This window comes from Heterodontus francisci, chromosome 44, assembly GCF_036365525.1.
Source record: "Heterodontus francisci isolate sHetFra1 chromosome 44, sHetFra1.hap1, whole genome shotgun sequence".
Taxonomy (NCBI): Eukaryota; Metazoa; Chordata; class Chondrichthyes; order Heterodontiformes; family Heterodontidae; genus Heterodontus; species Heterodontus francisci.
This window is the reverse complement of record NC_090414.1, coordinates 14,547,513-14,571,982: the sequence shown is the minus strand read 5'-3', so window position 1 is coordinate 14,571,982 and position 24,470 is coordinate 14,547,513. Positions and strand designations below refer to the sequence as shown.

Below are 24,470 nucleotides of genomic sequence, written 5' to 3'. Positions count from 1 at the left end.
GCGGGGGGAGCAGGGATCCGGGGAGTGGAGGCAGCGGGGGGAGCAGGGATCCGGGGAGTGGAGGCAGCAGGGGATCCGGGGAGTGGAGGCTGCGGGGGGAGCAGGGGATCCGGGGAGTGGAGGCTGCGGAGGGATCCGGGGAGTGGAGGCTGCGGGGGGATCCGGGGAGTGGAGGATGCGGGGGGATCCGGGGAGTGGAGGATGCGGGGGGATCCGGGGAGTGGAGGATGCGGGGGGATCCGGGGAGTGGAGGCAGCGGGGGGATCCGGGGAGTGGAGGCAGCGGGGGGAGCAGGGATCCGGGGAGTGGAGGCAGCGGGGGGAGCAGGGATCCGGGGAGTGGAGGCAGCAGGGGATCCGGGGAGTGGAGGCTGCGGGGGGAGCAGGGGATCCGGGGAGTGGAGGCTGCGGAGGGATCCGGGGAGTGGAGGCTGCGGGGGGATCCGGGGAGTGGAGGATGCGGGGGGATCCGGGGAGTGGAGGATGCGGGGGGATCCGGGGAGTGGAGGATGCGGGGGGATCCGGGGAGTGGAGGATGCGGGGGGATCCGGGGAGTGGAGGATGCGGGGGGATCCGGGGAAGTGGAGGCTGCGGGGGGATCCGGGGAAGTGGAGGCTGCGGGGGGATCCGGGGAGTGGAGGCTGCGGGGGGAGCAGGGATCCGGGGAGTGGAGGCTGCGGGGGGAGCAGGGATCCGGGGAGTGGAGGCTGCGGGGGGAGCAGGGATCCGGGGAGTGGAGGCTGCGGGGGGAGCAGGGATCCGGGGAGTGGAGGCTGCGGGGGGATCCGGGGAGTGGAGGCTGCGGGGGGATCCGGGGAGTGGAGGCTGCGGGGGGAGCTGCAGAATTACTTAATTTCAAAGCTTTGTGAGACATTGAAATAAGATCAGACTCAGCCGAGCTGGTGCGGGACGTGCGAAGGGGGAAAATACAGGAGGTCAGCAGCATGGGATAAACATGGAGGAAGCACAGATCTGTAGTGAGGCCGCTTGCTGATTGGTCCATTCCTGCCTCCTTTCGCTAAAACTTAAAAAAAGCACTTCATTCTATGTTATAAAAGATGAGTGTAAATCGGTGGGTGATCGCTGGGATTCAGTGAGTTTTTGCACGGTTGTTTCCGTGTCGCACTGTGAGTGTGACAGACAGAGAGATTGCGAGTGGAGAGACCATGATTAGTGGCCTCTGATCCTGTCCTGGGTATTTTTTTTTTTTTTTTTTTTGAGTAAAATGGCTATAACCAATTCTAGAGCTTCAAGCCAGGGAGTGTGCAACACCGTTCGGGTGGTAGCGAAGGGTAAGGAAGGAGGTGCACTGGTTGACTGCACCTTCTTCATCAAGAGAATCTTCATCGATTGCTGTGGATTCCAAGCTACGGGCATCTTCTGCCTGCAGGATTTCCCCAGCAGTGGCTATTTCGACGTGACGTTCCGGAATGTGGCGGGATGCATCAAGTTCCTGAAGGTGTTCAAGGAGAAAGGGAACCGGGCGCCACTGTCCATCCTCAAAGAGGAGCCACTCTTCACGCTGCCGTTACAACGTGGTGACAATTCACCTCGACAACACCCCCGTGTTCCGGTGGTGGATGTACTCACCTTCCTCGCCAGGTACGTCGAGGTGGCCGGCGGCAGCACTGATGTCAGGGACCCGTTTGCGATTTGGACCAGCAAGCAGAAAGGTCAAGGTGACCTTGAAGGTCGGATGCCAACGGAGCCATCATCCACCCTCCCTCCAGCTTCGCTATCGGGGGAAGTCGAGGCTTCTTGGTCTACGCGGGGCAGCCCAGAGTTTGTCGCACCTGTGGCGAATCTGGTCACGTGGCAGCAAACTGCAGCACAGTCGTCTGCAAGAACAGCAGGAAGGAAGGCCATCAGACCAAGGACTGTAAACAGTAAGTGCTGCAACCTGTGTGGTGAGGCAGGCCACCTCTACAAAACCTGCCCCAAACGCTGCCTCAGTTATGCTCAGGCGGCAAGGTCCAGAGAAAGGCTGGGAGAACGAATGGTGAACGTGTCTGGTGCTGGGAAGGAGACAAGCGGCGAGGAAGGTCTACCTGAGAAGAAGAAAGGGGAGGCAGCCGAAACCAGCGACCCAACACCTACCCCATGCCTGGAAACCCCCTCTCCACAGACAGAATCAATGGAGGAGGAGGTAGCAGATGGATAAACAGGTCAGTGCAAAGTAGTACAAAAGAAGACCACAAGGAAAAAACCTCCAAAAACGGAACAGGCCACCACCCAAACCAGTGGCAAGAGGAGGCTACCGTCTGAGACAGACTACAGCAGCTCCTCTTCACTGGATGAGGAAGTGCCGGAACGATGGCACCTGCAAAAGAAGCGGCAGAACTCAAAGGAGCAGGAAGATAAAGTCCCCCAGCCCCCCAGACACTGGAAGCTGTGATGGGGCCAGCGCGCCCCAAACCCAAAGCACAGAAACTAGGGAGATGTCCAGCGCACCCCAGCTCCGGGACACCGAGTACAAAGAAGCGTCTGGTGCACTCCAGCTCCGGGAAGCCAGGAGTGTGATGTTTTCGAGGAGGAAACAACAGCAGAGGACAGACCAATCCTTGCTGTCTACAAGCCCCCCACCCACCCCCCCAGTGGAACAAACCCTGCATGAGAAACCAGGAGGGGTTTCTACGCCCAATGAATGTGAAATAACTTGTGTACACTATGGGTATGCAGGAACATATCCAAGTACTGGGACTAGCAAGGACAACTGGTGTGGGAAGCAACAACCAACTTTAAAATGTGTATAAAGATTACTACGATTAACGTGCTTGGCATTAAATCCACTACACGATGTGTTTCAACCTTGGACTAGCTCACCAAGGTCAAAGCCGACCTACTGTTTCTGCAGGAGTGTGGAATACCACACCTCAGCACCTACAGGCAATGGTTGCGATGGTGGTCCCACGGGCCATTGATCTGGTCAGGAGGTAATGATTCCCGTTCCTCCGGCCTGGGTATTCTGCTGCGGGGAGGTAACTTCACCATCTCCGAAGTAAGTGGTGGGCGGTTGCCTCCTCGTAGCAGATGTAATGTACAACAACGCTCCGCTCCGGTTGATCAACGTGTACGCCCCGGTACAACGCAGCGAGCGGCTGACCGTCTTCCAGCAGCTCCCACTGCTGCTGGCGACGTCCAGGCCGGTCATCCTAGGCGGTGACTTCAACTGCATCATCGATGCGGCTGGACAATCCAGCAGGGATGACAGCAAACTGGACGCTATGTCCAGATTCCTAATAGAAACAGTAAAAGATGCCAAACTGCACGACGTCTTCAGCAAACCTGCAGACGGAGCGCAGCGTAGATACACCTGGTCAAGATTGGACGGGTCTGCCCGTTCCAGGATTGACTTCCTGTTTGTGTCCCGTGTTGTCACGGTCGGATCCACCGACGTCAAGCTGGTGTTCTTCTCTGACCATTGCCTCTTACTGGCTGACTGTCACTTACAGGATGACCAGCGGGTTGGCAAGGGGACATGGAAGCTCAATGCTACACTGCTAACCCCAGAGAACGCTGAGGAACTCCAAAGGGATTACAAAGGTTGGAGAACCATGAAACCCCTCTTTTGAGTCTCCAGCCCACTGGTGTGAGCCGATCAAGGAGAACATCAAGAGGTTCTTTATCTTCAAAGGTGTTCAGAGGGCGACAGAGAGACAGAGGGAAATGTCCCGACTCCAGAAAAGAATGCAAAATCTGCTCCGGCTGCAGTCGATGGGGGTCGAGGTCAAGGAGGACCTCCATGAGGTGAAGTGCCAGCAGGCCTCGCTCTTTGCCACGGAGGCCTCCAAGATTACCTTCCGGTCCAGTGTCCGCTCCATTGAGCAGGATGAGACGTGCTCGCGTTACTTCTTCCAAAAGGTACACAGAGAGCTCTGTTATCAGCAGCCTGAAGGAAGAGGACGGCTCGGTAACGTCTTCCCAGTCCGACATACTAAGAATTAGCAAATCCTTTTATGCTGGGCTGTATGATGCGAAGCCCACAGACAGCAGAGCGTCCCAGTTCTTCCTGTCATCTATCACATGGTGACAGCATGAGGGAGAGACTGGACAAGCCACTAACTCTGGACAAGCTGACAAACGCTGTCAGGTCCTTTGAGACGAGTAAAACTCCCGGAAGCGATGGCTTACCGGTGGAGTTGTACTCGGCCCTGTGGGACTGGGTCGGCCCGGACCTGCTGGAAGTATACGAGAGTATGCTCCTGGCCGGCAGCATGTCAGAATCTATGAGGAAAGACATCATCACCCTCATCTACAAGCGGAAGGGGGAGAGGGCAGAAATCAGAAATTGGCGGCCCATCTCACTGCTTAATGTTGACAAATTTCTGTCCAAAGTCAACGCCAGTCGAGTCAAGTCTGCTCTGGATTGGTGATCCACCCTGATCAGCCCTGTACTGTACCCAGCAGGAAGATCTCTGATAGTCTCGCACTACTCAGGGATACGATCACCTATGTGCAGGACAGGAGGGTGGACACCTGCCTCATCAGCTTGGACCAAGAGAAGGTTTTTGACAGGATATCGCACACCTACATGATGGACGTGCTCTCCAAAATGGGGTTCGGAGAAGGAATCTGTAATTGGATCAAACTGCTCTACACAAACATCAGTAGCGCAGTCTCAATCAATGGGTGGGAATCAGAAAGTTTCCCGATCCAATCTGGAGTCAGGCAGGGTTGTCCTCTCTCTCCTGTCTTATTTGTTTGCTGTATTGAACCCTTTGCTGAGTCTATTAGGAAGGATGCGAGCATAAGAGGGGTGACAATCCCAGGCAGCACAGGCACTCGGGTTAAAACCTCCCTGTACATGGACAACATCACTGTTTTCTGCTCGGATCCGCTATCCATTCGCAGACTGATGAGCATCTGCGACCAGCTCGAACTGGCCTCAGGAGCCAAAGCAAGAGTGAGGCCATGTTCTTTGGGAACTGGGCTGACCGATCCTTTCTCCCCTTCACTGTCAGGTCAGGCTACCTGAAGGTGTTGGGGATATGGTTCAGAAGGGCCGGGGCGTGCACCAAAACCTGGAAGGAGAGAGTAGCCAGGGTACACCATAAACTGAGCATGTGGGATCTCTCTCCATTATGGGTAAGAACCTGGTCATCAGGTGCGAGGCGCTCACGTTGTTGCTGTACGTGGCGCAGGTGTGGTCTGTACCCCCTCTTGCGCTGTGGCAGTCACCCGAGCCATTTTCCGCTTCATATGGGGATCCAAAATGGACCGGGTCCGGAGAGACACAATGTTCAAACCTCTGGATAAGGGCGGGAAAAATGTACCCAACGTCGCCCTCATCCCGATGACCACCTTCGTGTGCAGCTGCATCAAGCTGTGTGTAGACCCCCAGTACCCAAACTCCAAGTGTCACTACGTGCTGAGGTTCTATCTGTCCCCGGTGTTACGAAGGATGGGCCTGGTCACATTGCCGCGGAACGCTCCATCCAGTTGGACTGTGCCGTACCACCTATCCTTCGTGGAAAAGTTTCTATGAGAAAACACCTTTGACCACCGATCCATCAGGCAGTGGTCTGCACGGAATGTCCTCAAGGCCCTACGGGAAAAGGAGACGGTGGATCCTGTCGGATGGTTCCCCGAGCAGAGCGCCAAAGTCATTTGGCGGAATGCCTCATCACCAGAACTTTCAAACAAGCACCAAGATGTAGCTTGGCTGGTGGTGAGAAGAGCCCTCCCCGTCAGATCCTTCCTGCACGCCTGAAATCTCGCCCCCATCCGCGCAATGCCCCCGCGGTGGCTGTGGTGGGGAAGATACAGTTTCCCACCTCCTCCTGGAATGTGTCTTTGCAAAGCAGGTGTGGAAAGAGATGCAGTGGTTTTTGTCGAGGTTCATCCCAAGCAGCTCCGTAACACAGGAGTCTGTGCTCTACGGGCTGTTCCCAGGGACGCACACTGAGACAAACATCAACTGCTGCTGGAGGACAATCAATTCGGTGAAAGACGCCCTCTGGTCTGCCCGAAACTTGCTGGTCTTCCAGCGCAAAGAGTTGTCCACGACAGACTGTTGCAGACTGGCACCTTCCAAGGTCCAAGACTACGTGCTGAGGGACGCACTAAAGCTTGGGGCAGCCGCGGCAAAGGCTCAATGGGGGAAGACCACAGTGTAAGGTCCCCCCACCAAGCTGAACCGAGGGGCTGGATCTATGGGAAACCCCTCGAACTGTATTGGGAAAATATCTGTTTGCTGCAAAGGGTACATGGCAGGTAAAATGAAATGGAAGGGTTGTGAGGCAAGTCACTCCTGTATTGAGGGAAACTGAACTCCTTTGCACTCTTTATATTGCTGACTTGGTACTGTTTTGTAATGTATTTGTTTTTACAGTTTTTTTTACAAATAAAGTATATTTAGGAAATTAAAAAAAGTGAGAGAGAGAGAGTGAGAGAGCTGGTGCTGACGCCAACCGAAAGGCCACCAGGTGGGGCCCACGAGCAACATTCTGTATCATTAATAATTGACAGACTCAGTCCAGTGTATTTGGAGTCACAGTGTGTGTGTGTGTGTGTGTGTGTGTGTGTGTGTGTCTCTGTGTCTATGACGGCCTGGGTTTAAAAATAGCTGCTGAGCATTTCAGAAATGTCAAAGCAGCCCTTGCAGTAAAGAGTGGGACCTCGGGAGGTGGGGAAAGCAGGGCTGTGAGGGAACGGTCCAGCTTCTGCCGATGGTGAAAATCCCCTCCCTCTTCCCCAGAAGCGGCCGAGGGAGGTACCCGAGGGGCCGCTGTGTCCCTCACACTTCAACCTATCGGGTCCTACACTTTGGAGGGCTGGCGGTCACACGAGGGTGACAGGGTGAGGAAGCACAGAAATTTATACCAAAGATTGGTAACACCACAGGAAACAGAGAGAGAGAGAGAGAGAGAGGATGGCAGACAGACAGAGAGTTGCAGGCAGAGAAAAGAGGGGAAAAAAGAGAGGGAAAAAGAAAGCAAAAAAGGAGAGTAAATGAGAGAGAGGGGGAAGAAGAGAAAGAGAGACAATGGAGAGCAAGAGCGAGAAAGAGTGTGAAAGGGAGAGAGGGACAGACTCTAATTTATGTTACCTTTATGTGACAAGTGTGTCACCATGAAGCTTGGAAACTACTGGCGTAGAGTGATAGGAGGAAGTAAGTGAAACATCGGAGAGGTGTCTGCCTGGCTCACACACAGTTATCAGGCTGGGAAACTCTTTACTCTTACCATAAAAATATATTATTGATCTGTTTGCGGATGAAAGCTCTCAGCCCCAGGAACTTGCCGTAGACTCGGTGCAGGACTGTCTTTAGGAAATCCCGCTCCCGAGGGTCCTCACTGTCGAACAGCTCCAACAACTACAAGAGGGAGAAAGGTGCATTTCTATGGAGCCTGCCACAGCCCAAACACTTCAAAGCAAACCATGCACTTTTGAAAGGTAGGAAATAAAGGGGTGGGGAAGAGGAGCAGGAGGGGTGTAGAACGGGGGGGCGGGGGTGGGAAAAAGAGAGGAGAGGGGGGGGAAAAGAGAGGAGAGGGGGGGGAAAAGAGAGGAGAGGGGGGGGAAAAGAGAGGAGAGGGGGGGGAAAAGAGAGGAGAGGGGGGGGAAAAGAGAGGAGAGGGGGGGGAAAAGAGAGGAGAGGGGGGGGAAAAGAGAGGAGAGGGGGGGGAAAAGAGAGGAGAGGGGGGGGAAAAGAGAGGAGAGGGGGGGGAAAAGAGAGGAGAGGGGGGGGAAAAGAGAGGAGAGGGGGGGGAAAAGAGAGGAGAGGGGGGGGAAAAGAGAGGAGAGGGGGGGGAAAAGAGAGGAGAGGGGGGGGAAAAGAGAGGAGAGGGGGGGGAAAAGAGAGGAGAGGGGGGGGAAAAGAGAGGAGAGGGGGGGGAAAAGAGAGGAGAGGGGGGGGAAAAGAGAGGAGAGGGGGGGAAAAGAGAGGAGAGGGGGGGGAAAAGAGAGGAGAGGGGGGGGAAAAGAGAGGAGAGGGGGGGGAAAAGAGAGGAGAGGGGGGGGAAAAGAGAGGAGAGGGGGGGGAAAAGAGAGGAGAGGGGGGGGAAAAGAGAGGAGAGGGGGGGAAAAGAGAGGAGAGGGGGGGGAAAAGAGAGGAGAGGGGGGGGAAAAGAGAGGAGAGGGGGGGGAAAAGAGAGGAGAGGGGGGGGAAAAGAGAGGAGAGGGGGGGGAAAAGAGAGGAGAGGGGGGGGGAAAAGAGAGGAGAGGGGGGGGGAAAAGAGAGGAGAGGGGGGGGGGAAAGAGAGGAGAGGGGGGGGAAAAGAGAGGAGAGGGGGGGGAAAAGAGAGGAGAGGGGGGGGAAAAGAGAGGAGAGGGGGGGAAAAGAGAGGAGAGGGGGGGGAAAAGAGAGGAGAGGGGGGGGAAAAGAGAGGAGAGGGGGGGGAAAAGAGAGGAGAGGGGGGGGAAAAGAGAGGAGAGGGGGGGGAAAAGAGAGGAGAGGGGGGGAAAAGAGAGGAGAGGGGGGGGAAAAGAGAGGAGAGGGGGGGGAAAAGAGAGGAGAGGGGGGGGAAAAGAGAGGAGAGGGGGGGAAAAGAGAGGAGAGGGGGGGGAAAAGAGAGGAGAGGGGGGGGAAAAGAGAGGAGAGGGGGGGGAAAAGAGAGGAGAGGGGGGGGAAAAGAGAGGAGAGGGGGGGGAAAAAGAGAGGAGAGGGGGGGGAAAAGAGAGGAGAGGGGGGGGAAAAGAGAGGAGAGGGGGGGGAAGAGAGGAGAGGGGGGGGAAAGAGAGGAGAGGGGGGGAAAAGAGAGGAGAGGGGGGGAAAAGAGAGGAGAGGGGGGGAAAAGAGAGGAGAGGGGGGTGTTGTGGAGCAGGGTGGGGAGGAGAGGGGTGGGGAGGAGAGGGGTGGGGAGGAGAGGGGTGGGGAGTCAGGGAGGGGCTGGGGGTGAGGGGTCAGGGAGGAGCTGGGGGTGAGGGATAGGGTTAGGGTTAAGGAGGGGTTGGGGGTCGGGGGTCATTACCTGGAGGACAAATTTCTGGTCGATGTAACGTTTGGCGATGGCTGGCTGGAAATCTGGGCTCTCCAGGAACCGCAGGAAGAACTCGTACACCAGCTGGAGAGAGAGAGAGGGAGAGAGAGAGAGAGAGAGCGCCGGGGCGGGTTAGAGCGACGGTCAGAGACTCTCACTGCACCCCCACCCTGGGGACTCAGACCCATCCCCCACCCTGGGGGACTCAGACCCATCCCCCCACCCTTCACCCAGGACATCTACCTGTAAATGGGGCCAAGAAGCTTCTAGATTTGGTTCATCCTCTTCTGGGTCAAACTCTGGATTGTCGCTTGGAGGAAGTGTCCGGAATATATTGACAGAGATCTAAAAACAGAGAGTTGATTATTGTCACACACATGGACACACACACACACACACGTGTGCACACACTCATCACACGGCTGTCTCACGCAAACCAAGAATCAATCAGAACACTTACAATAAATACTGTATTTTGCACTGATGGTCTGTTCATTTTCAGTGACCGACATGGAATCACAGGTTGCTCATTGACCTCTGAACCTGTGCTGAACTTCGATCGCCTTCCCTGCTGACTGCTCGGGCCACGTTATATCAGGAATAAGCAGTCCGCAGCTTTTGACACGGTTGACCACACCCACCTCCTTCAACACCTCTCCGCTGTCATTCAGCTGGGTGGGACTGCACTTGCCGGTTCCACTCTCACCTATCTATTTAAAGCCAGAGAATCACCTGCAATGGCTTCTCTTCCTGCTCCCGCACCGTCACCTCTGGGGTCCCCCCCAAGGATCGAACCTCGGCCCCTTCCTATTTCTCATCTACATGCTGCCCCTTGGCGACGTCATCCGAAAGCACAGTGTTAGTTTTCACACGTACACTGATGACACCCAGCTCTACCTCACCACCACCACCTCTCTCTCGACTCCCCCCGCTGTTGCTAAATTCTCAGATTGCTTATCCGACATCCGGGACTGGATGAGCACAAATGTCCTCCAAGCCAATATGGGGCAGACTGAAGCCACCGTCTTTGGGCCCAGCTGCAAACTCCATTCCCTAGCTGCCGACTCCGTCCCTCTCCCTGGCCACTGTCTGAGGCTGAAGCAGAGGCTGCTCGAGTCCTAATCACACCCAGTCCCGTCCACCCACCTCGCCTGTACTCGCTGATCTACATTGGCTCCCAGTCCAGGAACACCTAAATTTTAAAATTCTTATCCGTCTTTTCAAATCCCTCCATGGCCTCACCCCCTCCCTATCTCTGTAACCCCCCCTCCAGCCCCACAACCCTCTGAGATCTCTGCGCTCCTCCAATTCAGGCCTCTTGAGCATTCCCAATTTTTATCGTCCCGCTATTGGTGGCTATGCCTTCAGCTGCCAAGGCCCAAACTCTGGAATTCCCTCCTTGAAGATGTTCCTTATTCCTCGACCAGCTTTGTGGTCACCTATCTTGGTACCTAACGTAGATTGGCGTCTCTTTTTGTTTGACAACGGTCTTGTGGAGCTCCTTGGGATGTTTTACTATGTGAAAGGTGCTATCTAAATAGTTGTTGTTGTAGGACACTTGGAATCACACTCGAAATGAGGTTGCTCACGGCCTTAAATGTTAAGGCCGGGGGCTCGTTCTGCAGCTAGCCCAAGGCATTTTATTGCGATAGTGTAAATAACTGAACTACTTTATTGCAATCTGCACTAATGTCACATTAGACTTTTCCTAGTTTCTAAAAGAAGAAATTTGTCCCGCTATCTGGTAAACAACCTCTCTCCCTCAGGGGAGAAATAAGTTTGCAGAATGCAGCATCAAGTGTTGGACTTGCCAATTATTTTTTTTCCTGGGAGTACGGACAAACACTTCAATGATATTCTTAAATAGTATTTGGATGCTACACACATCACAATATATTTGTAGTGAAAACATTAGAGAATCTTCGAGATACAAATGGGAAAAGGTGAAGCCCAGTTGGAAAGAATCATTAGCAATAGGTTTGGTGGCAAGAGGGAGCCATTAAAATCTGATGGCAGTGTCTCTTGATTTGTAGATATCTAACCCCGTGCTGCACCTGTCCTGGGAGTGTTTGATGGGGACAGTGTAGAGGGAGCTTTACTCTGCATCTAACCCCGTGCTGTACCTGTCCTGGGAGTGTTTTAATGCCCAGCTGGTCGCTCGATCTGGAGGGCTCACACTCACATCACTGATACCTACAGACCAACCTCTGCCTCAGCAGCTGCCCGCCCTTTCCCCCCCAGGGAGTCTGTCGAAAGCAGAGGGCACGGAGGCAACACCTGGGTCTCTGCTTACATTCAGTGCTCTAGTAACAACCCTCTTTCCCACTCCAGTAACACTTCCTCAAAGTGGAAGGCAGCCTGCGTGATTTGAAAAAAAAAAAAATTGTTCATTTTTTAAATAAGGAAAATGATTCTGTTCTTTAAAATATACATAAATATGTATCTTTGCATTTATCTAATCTTGGGATATGGGAGTCACTGGCACGGCCAACATTTATTATCGCCCTTTCCTTGTAGCTCTTGGTGTATTAAAAGTCACATATGCGTTGGGACTAGACTGGTCTGTTGTTGCTTTTGTGGACTGGAATGTGCGGTGGAAGCAGATTCAATAGTAACTTTCAAAAGGGAAATAAATAAATGCTTGAAGGGGAAAATAATTTGCAGGTTCAGGGGAGTGTGACTAATTGGAAAGCTCCTTCAAAGAGCTGGCATAAGCACGACGGGATGAATGGCCTCACCTCTTGCTGTGAGATGCTATAAATTATTAAATTTACTTGAATAATTTTGCATGGCGAACTTGTGACCTCCTATGTCAGGCATAATTCCAATTAGTCGCTTGGCCGTACAGACTTGAGTATAGCTGAAACAAGAGACATGCTCTCGAAGCTTTTCTCGTCTTGCACTCATCAGGACAGACGAAAGGATGCCAAATTTCAAAGGGAGCAACAATTTATACTGCATGAGAAAAGGGTGCTGATTGGTCGGCAAGTTGACTCTGAATTGGTCGAGCTGTCGCCATGGAGAATGCACCAGGGAACGACTGACCCCAACACTTTGTTTAATTCAAAAAAAGGCACAACACTAAGACATGTTCCTTTTGCCTGCAGAGGACAGGTCCCCAATGTATGAATATATGTACCTTCTGGTAAGCATAAGTGAGCCACATTGCAAACTCAACTGACAATCTTAAATTGCGTTGTCAGTGTAATTCTTGGCACACTCGGGATTGGTCAATAAGAGCAGTCCAATTGCGGAAACGTTAGACAATATGTTTTGCAAGTAGAGGCTGGTTGAGTACGGTCAGTACTCTGCCTATTACGAACAGCCAAAGGGACGTGCCGTTTGATACAATCTGCCAGTCATTGGGACGTACAGCCCAAGTACCTGGCATTGCACCAGCACTAGAGTTCATATACCACATTACTCATTTGTGCGGTGGGCAAGACATCTTTTCGGCAGCATCCTGTAGAGGAAAATACCATTTGTGTTGCTACTGCATAGTAGCAGCGTGAAGCGGATAGCTTCACCTGCTTAAACTTTTGAGCTACCTTATCCTTCCAGGGTAATTTGAGGTAGACTGGGCACTTCTCGGGTCCGAAAGTGGCGGCCTTAGGCCCTTTCGTGAGCATGAGCGATGCGCAACCAGCAATGATCTGATCGGGGGCAGCCATTATCCCACAGGATAAGCTTCGACGGGCCCTATTTCAACGTCGAGCTTGCACGGTTGAGCAAATGGCTCGGGGTGCTACTTATGAGATTGCTGATACGACCAATCTTACAGCGCGTGGAGTTCTCGATGGGTATATTGACCAGTGAAACTAGACAGTAGTACTGAACCCATTCGTGGATTTCTCAACTATCACATCGAGGAAAGGGAGCTCATTAGACTGCTCCATTTCAAAAGGTGAATTTGAACGCGGGATGGAGCCCATTATGGCGTGCAAGGACATTCTTCCACGCAGCTGCAGATAGCAAACGTATCATCTATGTATCGGAACTATGCAAGGGGTAGGCGGTTAGGGGTCATTCCATAGAAGACACGTTTCCCGTGGAAACCGACGAAAGTGATAGCGAGAGTTGGGTCTAGAGGGGACCCCCCAAGGCGACACCACATGGTGTCATTAAAGCGGAACTCAGCTGCACGGGTTGCTAAGTTTGTATACAGATTCAGAAAACGGCGGCGTGTCTAGACTACCTGATACAGCGATGCGGCACAAACGTCAACGACTTCCTCGAGTGGCCCGTCCGTGAATAGGCTCGCAGCGTCGAATGAGCACGCGGACACGCACAAACGCGGACACATTGAACCCCCCCCCCGCCAGGACGAACCCTATCAAATACGCCACAAGGCAGCTCATTACTCTGACACAAGTCGAACAAATGTTTTTGCAACTTGCTCTGGAGCAGGCCTGTGAGCAATTTGGACCCACCGTGAAGAACGGCGTGCATTTTGTCAATATAGTCACACTTGTTCAGGATGACTGTCCCAGTCCTTTTGTCAGGCTTGCAAACATGCATGGCTGGGCTGGCCTTGAAACCTTGTAATGCCACCAGACAGTCGCGGTGCATGTGAAAAATCAGACGAGTCATTGGGCGTCTTGCAATGTGCGTGCACTGGATCAGCAATTCTAATTGAATAACTCATTCACAACTCCCGATACCCTCCAATGAATGCCTCATTAAACCACCTAACAGTGATTTGCTAATTGTGCAAGCTAAGTTTGTTTTTTAAAGCTTTTTAATGAACGCAGTCTTTGAAATCAGATTAATTATTTGCGTCGCTGCGGCAGGTTATATTCCCACCCAGTTTCATGCGATTCTCAGGTGTCAGCTCAGCTGGTCGCACCCTCCCCTTGGAATCAGGGTCCCACTCCAGAACCCGACAAATCTCGGCCGACACTCCAGTGCGGTACTGTGGGGGAATGCTACACTACCGGAGGTGCCTTCTTTCCGGTGGGACCAAGGCCCCGTCTGCCCTCTCCGATGGACCTCTAAAATGTCCCGGAAGGGGAGTTCCCCCCGGTGTCCTGGGGCCAACATTTATCCCTCAACCAACATCACTAAAGAGATTATTTGGTCATCATCCCGTTGCTGGTTGTGGGAGCTTTCTGTGTGCAAACTGGCTGCTGTATTTCCTACAATACACAGGGAGGGATCGATCGGTTGCCACAATCCCATAGGATGAGCATCTGTGACTTTGATAAGGGTTGCTTCAAGTGCTGTGGCCGGGATGGAAACCTTGTTGAAGGGATTCCAACATGGAGTTCCGGGTAATGACGGGCACGGATTTGGGAGGCAGCAGCATGTTCACAGGTTTGAGGGGAAAAGGAGACTGGAGACAAGGACAGAGCTTTGAGGGCAGCTTTCATTTTTTGAGGGACTGCTGGTGGCAGATTTGAAAGGGAAGGAGACAGCTTCTGAGGAGAGGGAACAACTTATATCATCAGTTGACACCGGAGCGAGGAAAGGAAGTCGGGTGGCCAGCAGGAATGGTCCCGCTGAGTGGGTCATGGGACGAGAGATGGGATGAGCTCGGAGAGGGCTAGGGGAGGGGGAGAGAAATTAGGAGGTGGAGGAACTGAGGGTGGTTTGGACGAGGGCTACATTGACATGCTGTTCTCCCTTCGCCAGCTACAGGAGAAATGCCGCGAACAACAGATGCCCCTCTACATTGCTTTCATTGATCTCACCAAAGCCTTTGACCTCGTCAGCAGACGTGGTCTCTTCAGACTACTAGAAAAGATCGGATGTCCACCAAAGCTACCAAGTATCATCACCTCATTCCATGACAATATGAAAGGCACAATTCAGCATAGCGGCGCCTCATCAGACCCCTTTCCTATCCTGAGTGGCGTGAAACAGGACTGTGTTCTCGCACCTACACTGTTTGGGATTTTCTTCTCCCTGCTGCTTTCACATGCATCCAAGTCTTCAGAAGAAGGAATTTTCCTCCACACAAGATCAGGGGGCTGGTTGTTCAACCTTGCCCGTCTAAGAGCGAAGACCAAAGTACGGAAGGTCCTCATCAGGGAACTCCTCTTTGCTGACGATGCTGCATTAAGATCTCACACTGAAGAGCGTCTGCAGAGTCTCATCGACAGGATTGCGGCTGCCTGCACTGAATTTGGCCTAACCATCAGCCTCAAGAAAACGAACATCATGGAACAGGACGTCAGAAATGCTCCATCCATCAATATCGGCGACCACGCTCTGGAAGTGGTTCAAGGGTTCACCTACCTAGGCTCAACTATCACCAGTAACCTGTCTCTAGACGCAGAAATCAACAAGCGCATGGGAAAGGCTTCCACTGCTATGTCCAGACTGGCCAAGAGAGGGTGGAAAAATGGCGCACTGACACAGAACACAAAAGTCCAAGTGCATCAAACCTGTGTCCTCAGCACCTTGCTCTACGGCAGCGAGGCCTGGACAACGTATGTCAGCCAAGAGCGACGTCTCAATTCATTCCATCTTCGCTGTCTCCGGAGAATCCTTGGCATCAGGTGGCAGGACCGTATCTCCAACACGGAAGTCCTCGAGGCGGCCAACATCCCCAGCATATACACCCTACTGAGTCAGCGGCGCCTGAGATGGCTTGGCCATGTGAGCCGCATGGAAGATGGCAGGATCCCCAAAGACACATTGTACAGCGAGCTCATCACTGGTATCAGACCCACCAGCCATCCATGTCTCCACTTTAAAGACATCTGCAAACGCGACATGAAGTCCTGTGATATTGATCACAAGTCGTGGGAGTCAGTTGCCAGCGATCGTCAGAGCTGGCGGGCAACCATAAAGGCGGGGCTAAAGCGTGGCGAGTCGAAGAGACTTAGCAGTTGGCAGGAAAAAAGACAGAAGCGCAGGGGGAGAGCCAACTGTGTAACAGCCCCGACAACCAATTTTATCTGCAGCACCCGTGGAAGAGTCTGTCACTCTAGAATTGGCCTTTATAGCCACTCCAGGCTTCACAAACCAATGACCACCCATTGTCTCTCGAGACAGATAGATAGACAGGAAGCTGAAAATTGAAGTAAATGGACAAGTCCTGGAACAAGTGAAATGGTTCACCTACCTTGGGCAGGTTATCACAGATGATGGGAGATGTAGCTGAGAGATTCAAAGGAGAATTGAGATAGCCAAGAGCAGCTTTGTCAGAATGAAGCACTTGTTATCAAAGAAACTGACCCTGAATTTTCGGAAAAGAATGCTGAGGTGCAACATTTTGCCATCTATGTTCTGTGCCTCGTAGACACGGACAACAAACAGTCAGACGATCTATCGATAAGCTGAATGTGGACATATTGGAGGATGGTCTGCATATCTTACACACAGACAGATAGAATAATGAGCAGGTGCTGGAGACGGCCGGAGAGAAAAGAGGGAATTACTGCATAACATCACAGGGAGAAAGATACAATTCTTCAGTCACATCATTAAAGCAGAAGGTAGACAGAGACAATTATTGGAAGGAAAGATCGGTGGAAAACGGAGGAAGGGGGGGGGGGGAAGCAGAGGAGAAAAAGGATGACAGATATAATGGACTGGCTGCAGTCAACCGATGCGGAATGTGTCACGACAGCACAGGACAGACAGGAGGTGGAGATCCAGGGCAGTCAACCTTCCGGGAAGACGGATGACACCAACGGACAAACAGGAAGGCGAGAGGAAATGGCAAACGCAACTGAAACAGCAGTATCCTTGCACCCGCTGCCGGGGGGGTGGTGAAGGTGGTGAGGGTAGGGGAGTTGGGTTGGGGAGACGGATGGTCACGGAGACGAGAAGCCAGGAGTTATCTTTGCATTTCGGTCCCGTTCACAGAGGATTAGCCACTCCATTCTGCTTCCTGTGCAGTGGTGTACTTGTTGGTAACTGTGTAGGAGCAGAGGCAGGCCCCACCTAAATACCTTTGCTCAGCCAGAGAGCCTGACGTGGGCGGAAGACAATAGAGGTAGCGACTCATCGAGCTCAACACACCCTCCGCCTCAGGAACAAAATACATGTCGTACCCTGCCCAGCAGAAATGAGTCAGAAAACAGAAAAGGACACCAAGCCAGTCGGTTTACTTTCACTCCTTCAACACCTTGTCCCCAACAACTTGCATTTATTTCGTGCCATCCCAAGGTGCTTCACGGGAGCGATTATCAGACAAAATTTGATATTGAGCCACATATGGAAATATTAGGGACAAGTGACTGAAAGCTTGGTCAAAGAGGCGGAGAGGTTTAGGGAGGGAATCCCAAGAGTATAGGGCTGAAGGCACAGCCACCAATGCTGCAGCAATTAAAATCGGGGATGCTCAAGAGGTCAAAATCAGAGGAGCGCAAGATCTCAGAGGGTTGAAGGAGGTCACAGAGAAAGGGATGGGAGGGGCGAGGCCATGCAGGGATTTGAAAACATGGATGAAAATGTTAAAAATTGTGGCGCTGATATAGCAGGAGAGAGAGAGAGAGACGGGACAACAGAGTTTTGGATGAGCTGAAGTTTACAGAGGGTGCAAGGTGAGAGGTCAGCCAGGAGTACATTGGAATAGTCCAATCTAGAGGGAACGACGACACGGAGGAGGGTTTCAGCACCGGATGAGCTGAGGAGGGGGCACAGACGGGCGACGTTACAGAGCGGAAATGGGCAAAGTGAAACTGAACTTAATTAGTCTCCAGATATCTAGCGATTTCTGTCTTCAACATGCTCAATGATTGAGCTTCCACAGCCCTCTGGGGTCAAGAATTCCAAAGATTCACCACCCTCTGAGTGAAGAAATTCCTCCTCAACTCAGTCTTAAATGGCCCGCCCCTTATTCTCAGACGACGTCCCCTGGTTCTAGACCCACCAGCCGGCCGAAACATCCCATTTAGATCCACCCTGTAAGTTTCAATCAGATCACCTCCCATTCTTCAAAACTCTAGAGAATAGAGGCCTAGTTTTCTCAATCTCTCCTCATAAGACAATCCCGCCATCCCAGAGATTATTCTGGTGAACCTCCGTTGCACACCCTCTATGGCAAGTATATCCTTCCTTGGATAAGGAGACCAAAGCCGTACACAATACTCCAGGTGAGATCTCACCAAGGCTCTATACAATTGCAGAAAGACATCTTTACTCCTGTACTCAAATCCTCTTATGATGGAGGCCAACATACCATTTGCCTTCTTAGTCATTGCTGCACCAGCATGCTAGCTTTTAGTGACTCATGAACAAGGGCACCCAGGTGCCTTTGGACATCAACACTTCCCAACCTCTCACCATTTAAGAAATACTCTGTCTTTGTTTTTTTCTACCAAAGTGGATCACTTCACACTTATTCACATTATATTCCATCTGCCATGTTTTTGCCCATTCACTTTAGCCTGTTCACTTAACCTTAGTCTGCTTGAAGCCTCCTTGCATCCTCCTCACAACTTACAAGCCCATCTAGTTTTATGGCATCAGCAAATTTGGAAATATTACATTCGGTCCTCACACCCAAATCATTTATATAGTTTGCAAACAGCTGTGGCCCCAGCACTGGAGCTTTGTCAGGGGGAGATCGTGTCCAACAAATTTGATTGAATTTTTCGCAGTGGTGACTAGATGTGTAGATGAGGGCAAAGCAGTTGGTGTCGTCTACATGGACTTCAGTAAGGCTTTCGATAAGATCCCGCACGGGAGATTGGTTAAGAAGGTAAGAGCCCATGAAATTTGGCAAATTGGATCCAAAATTGGTTTAGTGGCAGGAGGCAGAGGGTGATGGTCGAGGGTTGTTTTTGCGATTGGAAGCCTGTGACCAGTGGTGTACCACAGGGATCGGTGCTGGGACCCTTGCTGTTTGTAGTGTACATTAATGATTTAGATGTGAATATAGGAGGTATGATCAGGAAGTTTGCAGATGACACGAAAATTGGTGGTGTCATAAATAGTGAGGAGGAAAGCCTTAGATTACAGGACGATATAGATGGGCTGGTAAGATGGGCAGAGCTGTGGCAAACGGAACTTAATCCTGAGAGGTGTGAGGTGATGCATTTTGGGAGGAATTACAGGGCAAGGGAATATACAATGGATGGTAGGACCCTAGGAAGTAGAGAGGGTCAGAGGGACCGTGGTGTACTTGTCCATAGACCACTGAAGGCAGCAGCACAGGTAGATAAGGTGGTTAGGAAGGCATATGGAATACTTGCCTTTATTAGCCGAGGCATAGAATATAAGAGCAGGGAGGTTATGATGGAGCTGTATAAAACACTAGTTAGGTCACAGCTGGAGTACTGTGTACAGTTCTGGTCACCACAGTATAGGGTGCAGCAGGGATTCACCAGGATGTTGCCTGGGCTGGAGCATTTCAGCTATGAAGAGAGACTGGATAGACTAGGGTCGTTTTCCTTAGAGCAGAGAAAGCTGAGGGGGGACCTGATTGAGGTATACAAAATTATGAGGAGCATTGATAGGTTATTTATTTATTTAGAGATACAGCACTGAAACAGGCCCTTCGGCCCACCGAGTCTGTGCCGACCAGCAACCACCCATTTATACTAACCCTACAGTAATCCCATATTCCCTATCACCTACCTACACTAGGGGCAATTTACAATGGCCAATTTACCTACCACCTGCAAGTCTTTGGCTGTGGGAGGAAACCGGAGCACCCGGCGAAAACCCACGCAGACACAGGGAGAACTTGCAAACTCCGCACAGGCAGTACCCAGAATCGAACCCGGGTCCCTGGAGCTGTGAGGCTGCGGTGCTAACCACTGCGCCACTGTGCCGCCCCTTAGATTAGGTTAGATAGGAAGAAACATTTTCCCTTAGCGGAGGTGTCAATAACCACTGGGGCATAGATTTAAGGTTAGGTGCAGGAGGTTTAGAGGGGATTTGAGGGAAAAAATTTTCACCCAGAGGGTGATTGGAATCTGGAACACACTAATTGAAGGGGTGGTAGAGGCAGGAACCCTCACAACATTTTAAGAAGTATTTAGATGAGCACTTGAAACACCATAGCATACAAGGCTACGGGCCAAGTGCTGGAAAATGGGATTAGAATGGATAGGTGTCCATAATCCAGGACGACACCCCCCTCAAGTGCAGTACTGAAGCAGTGCTGCGCTGTCTGAAGTGCTGTCTTTCGGACGAGTTGTGAAACTGAGGCCCTTTCAAGTTGGCGTAAAAGATCCCATGGCGCTTTGGAAGAGTAGGGGGGAGCTCTCCCCTGTGTCCTGACCAATATTTATCCCTCAATCAGAAGCACACACACACACACACACAAAAAAAAAAAAAGTGTGGTTGTCTGGTCATTTGCACATCGCTGTTTTTGGGAGCTTGCTGTGCGCAAGTGGTTGCCGCATTGCCCACATTCCAACAGCGGCTACACGTCAAAAAGTACTTTGGGATATCCTGAGGTTGTGAAAGGTGCTATACCAATGCAAGTCTTTCTCTCTTTCATACCAGTGGACTTTTCTGAGTAAATGGGTTTGTCAGCCTGTGCAGTCAGAACTGGAGAGGAAGCAGCCATGTGAAAGGACAGCATGAGGCTTGCACAGTTCCCTGGGCACCCCCCTGAATTCTAGGATGCACTCAGGCACCCAGTGTCTCGGCATCGGATTGCCTCAAGTCCCAACTGACCCGAACCACTTTTGGTTCGGACCCTTGCCCACACAGTGCAACTAGCATCCAGGGGAGACAGCGGCATCGTGGTCATGTCACTGCACGAGTAATCCAGAGGCCTTTGGGTTCAAATCCCACCACAGCAGCAGGTGGAATTTAAATTCATTTAATTAATTTTAAAAACTGGAATCGAAAGCGAGTCTCAGTAATGGTGCCACACGAAGCAATCTTCAACAATGAAGGTTGTTGTCAAAAACCCATCTGGTTCACAAACGTCCTTTAGGGAAGGAAATCTGCCGTCCTTACCTGGTCTGGCCTACGTGTGACTCCAGACCCACAGCAAATGTGGTTGCCTCTTAACTGCCCCCTGCTCTTTCCTCATTGACTCTGCAAACTGCTCCTTCCCCAATAACTGACCCAATCCCCTTTTTGAATTTTACCATCAAATCTGCTTCCACCGTGCCCCCCGCCGCTTTCAGACAGCGCACTCCAGATCACAACATCTCACAGCGTGAAATAAAAAGCCCGTCTGCCCACTTGGTTTTTTCTTGCGAGTTCTCTTAAATCGGTGTCCTCTGGTTACCAGCCCTTGTACCACCGGGGAAACGGTTCTTATTTACTCCAAAGAAACCCTCAAATCCGAAAAGGCTCAAACTCTGGCTTCCAGCGTGGGCCTCACTGTGCACAGTTTCCAAGAGGACACTGCAGCACCGAAGCAGGAACGTGGGGCACTCTGCAGAAATTAAAATCGAAAGGCTGAGCAATGGGTGCTGGAGACCCAGACTGACTTGCTGTCCTGCAATGGGCCACTTGAACAGGCTTCAATAACTGACCCCCCTTCCTCCCAGGAGGGAGGATCCCTGACGAGGTAGTTATGGCTCTGTCGCTGCTCACGGTATCTGAGAGACACTGTTTGTCGGCCAGGTGACCATGGGCTTTGTCCATTTATGCCCTATTTTCCCTATGCCCTATGTGCTGGGCTGCTGGACACCAGAGGCAGACCGCGCCTCGGGAACTCCCCCGCTCCCCCCCCCCCCCCCCCACCCACCACCCCACTCACCATTTTCATGATCTCCGGGTAGATGGGCTCAATCAGCAGCCCCCGGCCCGTCGCGATGCATTCCACCAGCTCGTTGAGGGCTGCCCGCTTGATCTCCTTGCCTTTCAGGTCCGCGACGCAGTCCATGAAATCGAAAACAATGCAGCACTGCTGGAGTTTCTTGCAGAAGAGGTCGTGCAGCTCGGAGACTGGGGCATCTGGAGAACGAGAGGGAGAGGAGGAGGAGGGTGGGAACAGAAAGAGGAATCAATGAAGAACCAGACTATGCTAGACAAGACGATGACTTCTTCCAGCCCAAGCAGGTCTCTTGGGAAGCACACACCATCGCACCAAGTACCCGATAGCTTGAGTGAGCAGACACACCAAATTATTCTCAGATCAACCCCATCGATCCACCTTCAAAAAAGTAAAAACCCACAGCTCTCGACGTCAACCCAAGAGAAATGGGAAGTGGGAGTGGTGGAAATATCCACTCCCCGCTTGCCCGATTCTCCCACATGCCAATTGGCTCACCAACCCGAGAGTTTAGAACAGCGGTGAGCGTTACGTTTAGGATAGCTGAGAATATCGGGCTATCATCTCAGATCAATCAGGGCTCGTCAGGTCTTAGCTGACTTGTACGTTGGGAACGGTGGAAGAGGAGAATTCTTCAGCGTTCACGAACATGCTACTGGCAGTTGAGCTACAAACCATGACTCCTGTTTATTGCTGAAATTACACGCTCCTCAGTATAAAACTCAGCATCTTCACCCCTGCAGCCCATCGCTGGTCTGGACCCAAAGCTGAGGACAAGTGCTGATTTTTTTTTTAAACATATACAGCACACCAGCAGGCCATTCAGCCCAACAGAAGAAAATTATTCCCAAATATTTTGCTATGTTATCAGAGCCCCCTGTTCCGTCACCCATACCAGCCCGATCCCCGATTCCTCACTGAAACACTGGGGTGCTAAACCAATCCTCACACAACTGGATGACAGCACAGGCACAAGTTTCAATTGGGAAGGACAGATGGTGGGAGACACAGAGGGAAGGACAGAGGGCGCAGCACACAGACTGACAGGGAGAGAGGTATACAGACAGAGACAGAGGGTGGGGCGAGAGCAGGAGGGCAAAGGTGCTGGGGGGCAGTGTGAGAAAAAGAGAGACACAGAGAGGGGGGGAGGGAGGGAGAGAGAGAGAGGGGGGGAGGGAGGGAGAGAGAGAGGGGGGGGGAGGGAGGGAGAGAGAGAGAGTGGGGGGGAGGGAGGGAGAGAGAGAGAGAGGGGGGGAGGGAGGGAGAGAGAGAGAGAGGGGGGGAGGGAGGGAGAGAGAGAGAGAGGGGGGTGGGGAGGGAGAGAGAGAGAGAGGGGGGGAGGGAGGGAGAGAGAGAGAGAGGGGGGGAGGGAGGGAGAGAGAGAGAGAGGGGGGGAGGGAGGGAGAGAGAGAGAGAGGGGGGGAGGGAGGGAGAGAGAGAGAGAGAGGGGGAGGGAGGGAGAGAGAGAGAGAGAGGGGGAGGGAGGGAGAGAGAGAGAGAGAGGGGGAGGGAGGGAGTGAGAGAGAGAGAGGGGGAGGGAGGGAGAGAGAGAGAGAGGGGGAGGGAGGGAGAGAGAGAGAGAGGGGGAGGGAGGGAGAGAGAGAGAGAGGGGGAGGGAGGGAGAGAGAGAGAGAGGGGAGGGAGGGAGAGAGAGAGAGAGGGGGGAGGGAGGGAGAGAGAGAGAGAGGGGGAGGGAGGGAGAGAGAGAGAGAGGGGGAGGGAGGAGAGAGAGAGAGAGGGGGAGGGAGGGAGAGAGAGAGAGAGGGGGAGGGAGGGAGGAGAGAGAGAGGGGGAGGGAGGGAGAGAGAGAGAGAGGGGGTGGGAGGGAGAGAGAGAGAGAGGGGGAGGGAGGGAGAGAGAGAGAGAGGGGGAGGGGAGGGAGAGAGTGAGTGAGGGGGAGGGAGGGTGTGTGAGTGAGTGGGGGTGGGTGGGTGTGTGTGTGAGTGGGGGTGGGTGGGTGTGTGTGTGTGTGGGGGAGGGTGGGTGTGAGAGTGAGAGGGGGTGGGTGGGTGAGTGTGTGAGATGGGGGTGGGAGGGTGTGTGTGTGAGTGGGGGTGGGAGGGTGTGTGTGTGAGAGGGGTGGGTGGGGAGTGTGTGGTGTGGGGGTGGGTGGGGAGAGAGTGTGTGGGGGGTGGGAGGGTGAGTGTGAGGTGGGGGTGGGAGGGTGTGTGTGTGTGTGGGGGTGGGAGGGTGTGTGGTGAGTGTGGTGGGGTGGGTGTGTGTGAGTGGTGTGGGGGAGGGTGGTGTGTGTGTGTGGGGGTGGGTGGGTGTGTGTGTGTGAGGGGGTGGGTGGGTGTGTGTGTGTGTGGGGGTGGGTGGGTGTGTGTGAGTGTGGGGGGTGGGTGGGTGTGTGTGTGTGTGGGGGTGGGTGGGTGAGTGTGTGTGTGGGTGGGTGGGTGTGAGAGTGGTGGGGAGTGGGGTGGTGTGTGTGTGTGGGGGTGGGGTGGGAAGAGTGTGGCTGTGAGGGGGTGGGTAGGGTGTGTGTGAGTGTGGGGTGGGTGGGTGAGTCGTGTGTGAGTGGGGGTGGGTGGGTGTGTGTGTGTGTGGGGGTGGGTGGGTGTGGTGTGTGTGGGGTGGGGTGGGTGTGAGGGAGTGTGTGGGGGTGGAGTGGGTGTGGGGGTGGGTGGGGTGTGTGTGTGTGTGGGGGTGGCGTGGGTGTGTGTGTGTGTGGGGGTGGGGTGGGTGTGTGTGTGTGTGGGGGTGGGTGTGAGACGAGAGCGGGAAGAAGAAGAAGGAGGGGGGGGGGTGTGAGTGAGAAAGAAAAAAGAGAGAGAGAGAAGAAAGAAAGAAAAGAGAGAGAGAGAGAAAGAAAGAAAAAGAGAGAGCGAAGAGAAAGAAAGAAAAAGAGAGAGAGAGAGGAAAGAAAGAAAAAGAGAGAGAGAGAGAAAGAAAGAAAAAGAGAGAGCGAGA

At 52.8% G+C, this 24,470-nt stretch overlaps 1 protein-coding gene across 1 annotated transcript in view; it reads right to left on the bottom strand.

Moving 5' to 3' along the window:
* The window catches only part of ppp2r5b (protein phosphatase 2, regulatory subunit B', beta), a 96,452-nt gene that overhangs the window by 35,708 nt on the left and 36,274 nt on the right, over positions 1–24,470 (bottom strand). Inside the window, exons 2-5 of the mRNA XM_068021679.1 lie at positions 21,546–21,742; positions 9,164–9,265; positions 8,912–9,004; positions 7,184–7,314 (exon numbers count right to left, since the gene is read on the bottom strand). Of these exons, the coding sequence (XP_067877780.1) occupies positions 7,184–7,314; positions 8,912–9,004; positions 9,164–9,265; positions 21,546–21,742 (523 nt within the window). The remainder of the gene's footprint in view (positions 1–7,183; positions 7,315–8,911; positions 9,005–9,163; positions 9,266–21,545; positions 21,743–24,470) is intronic.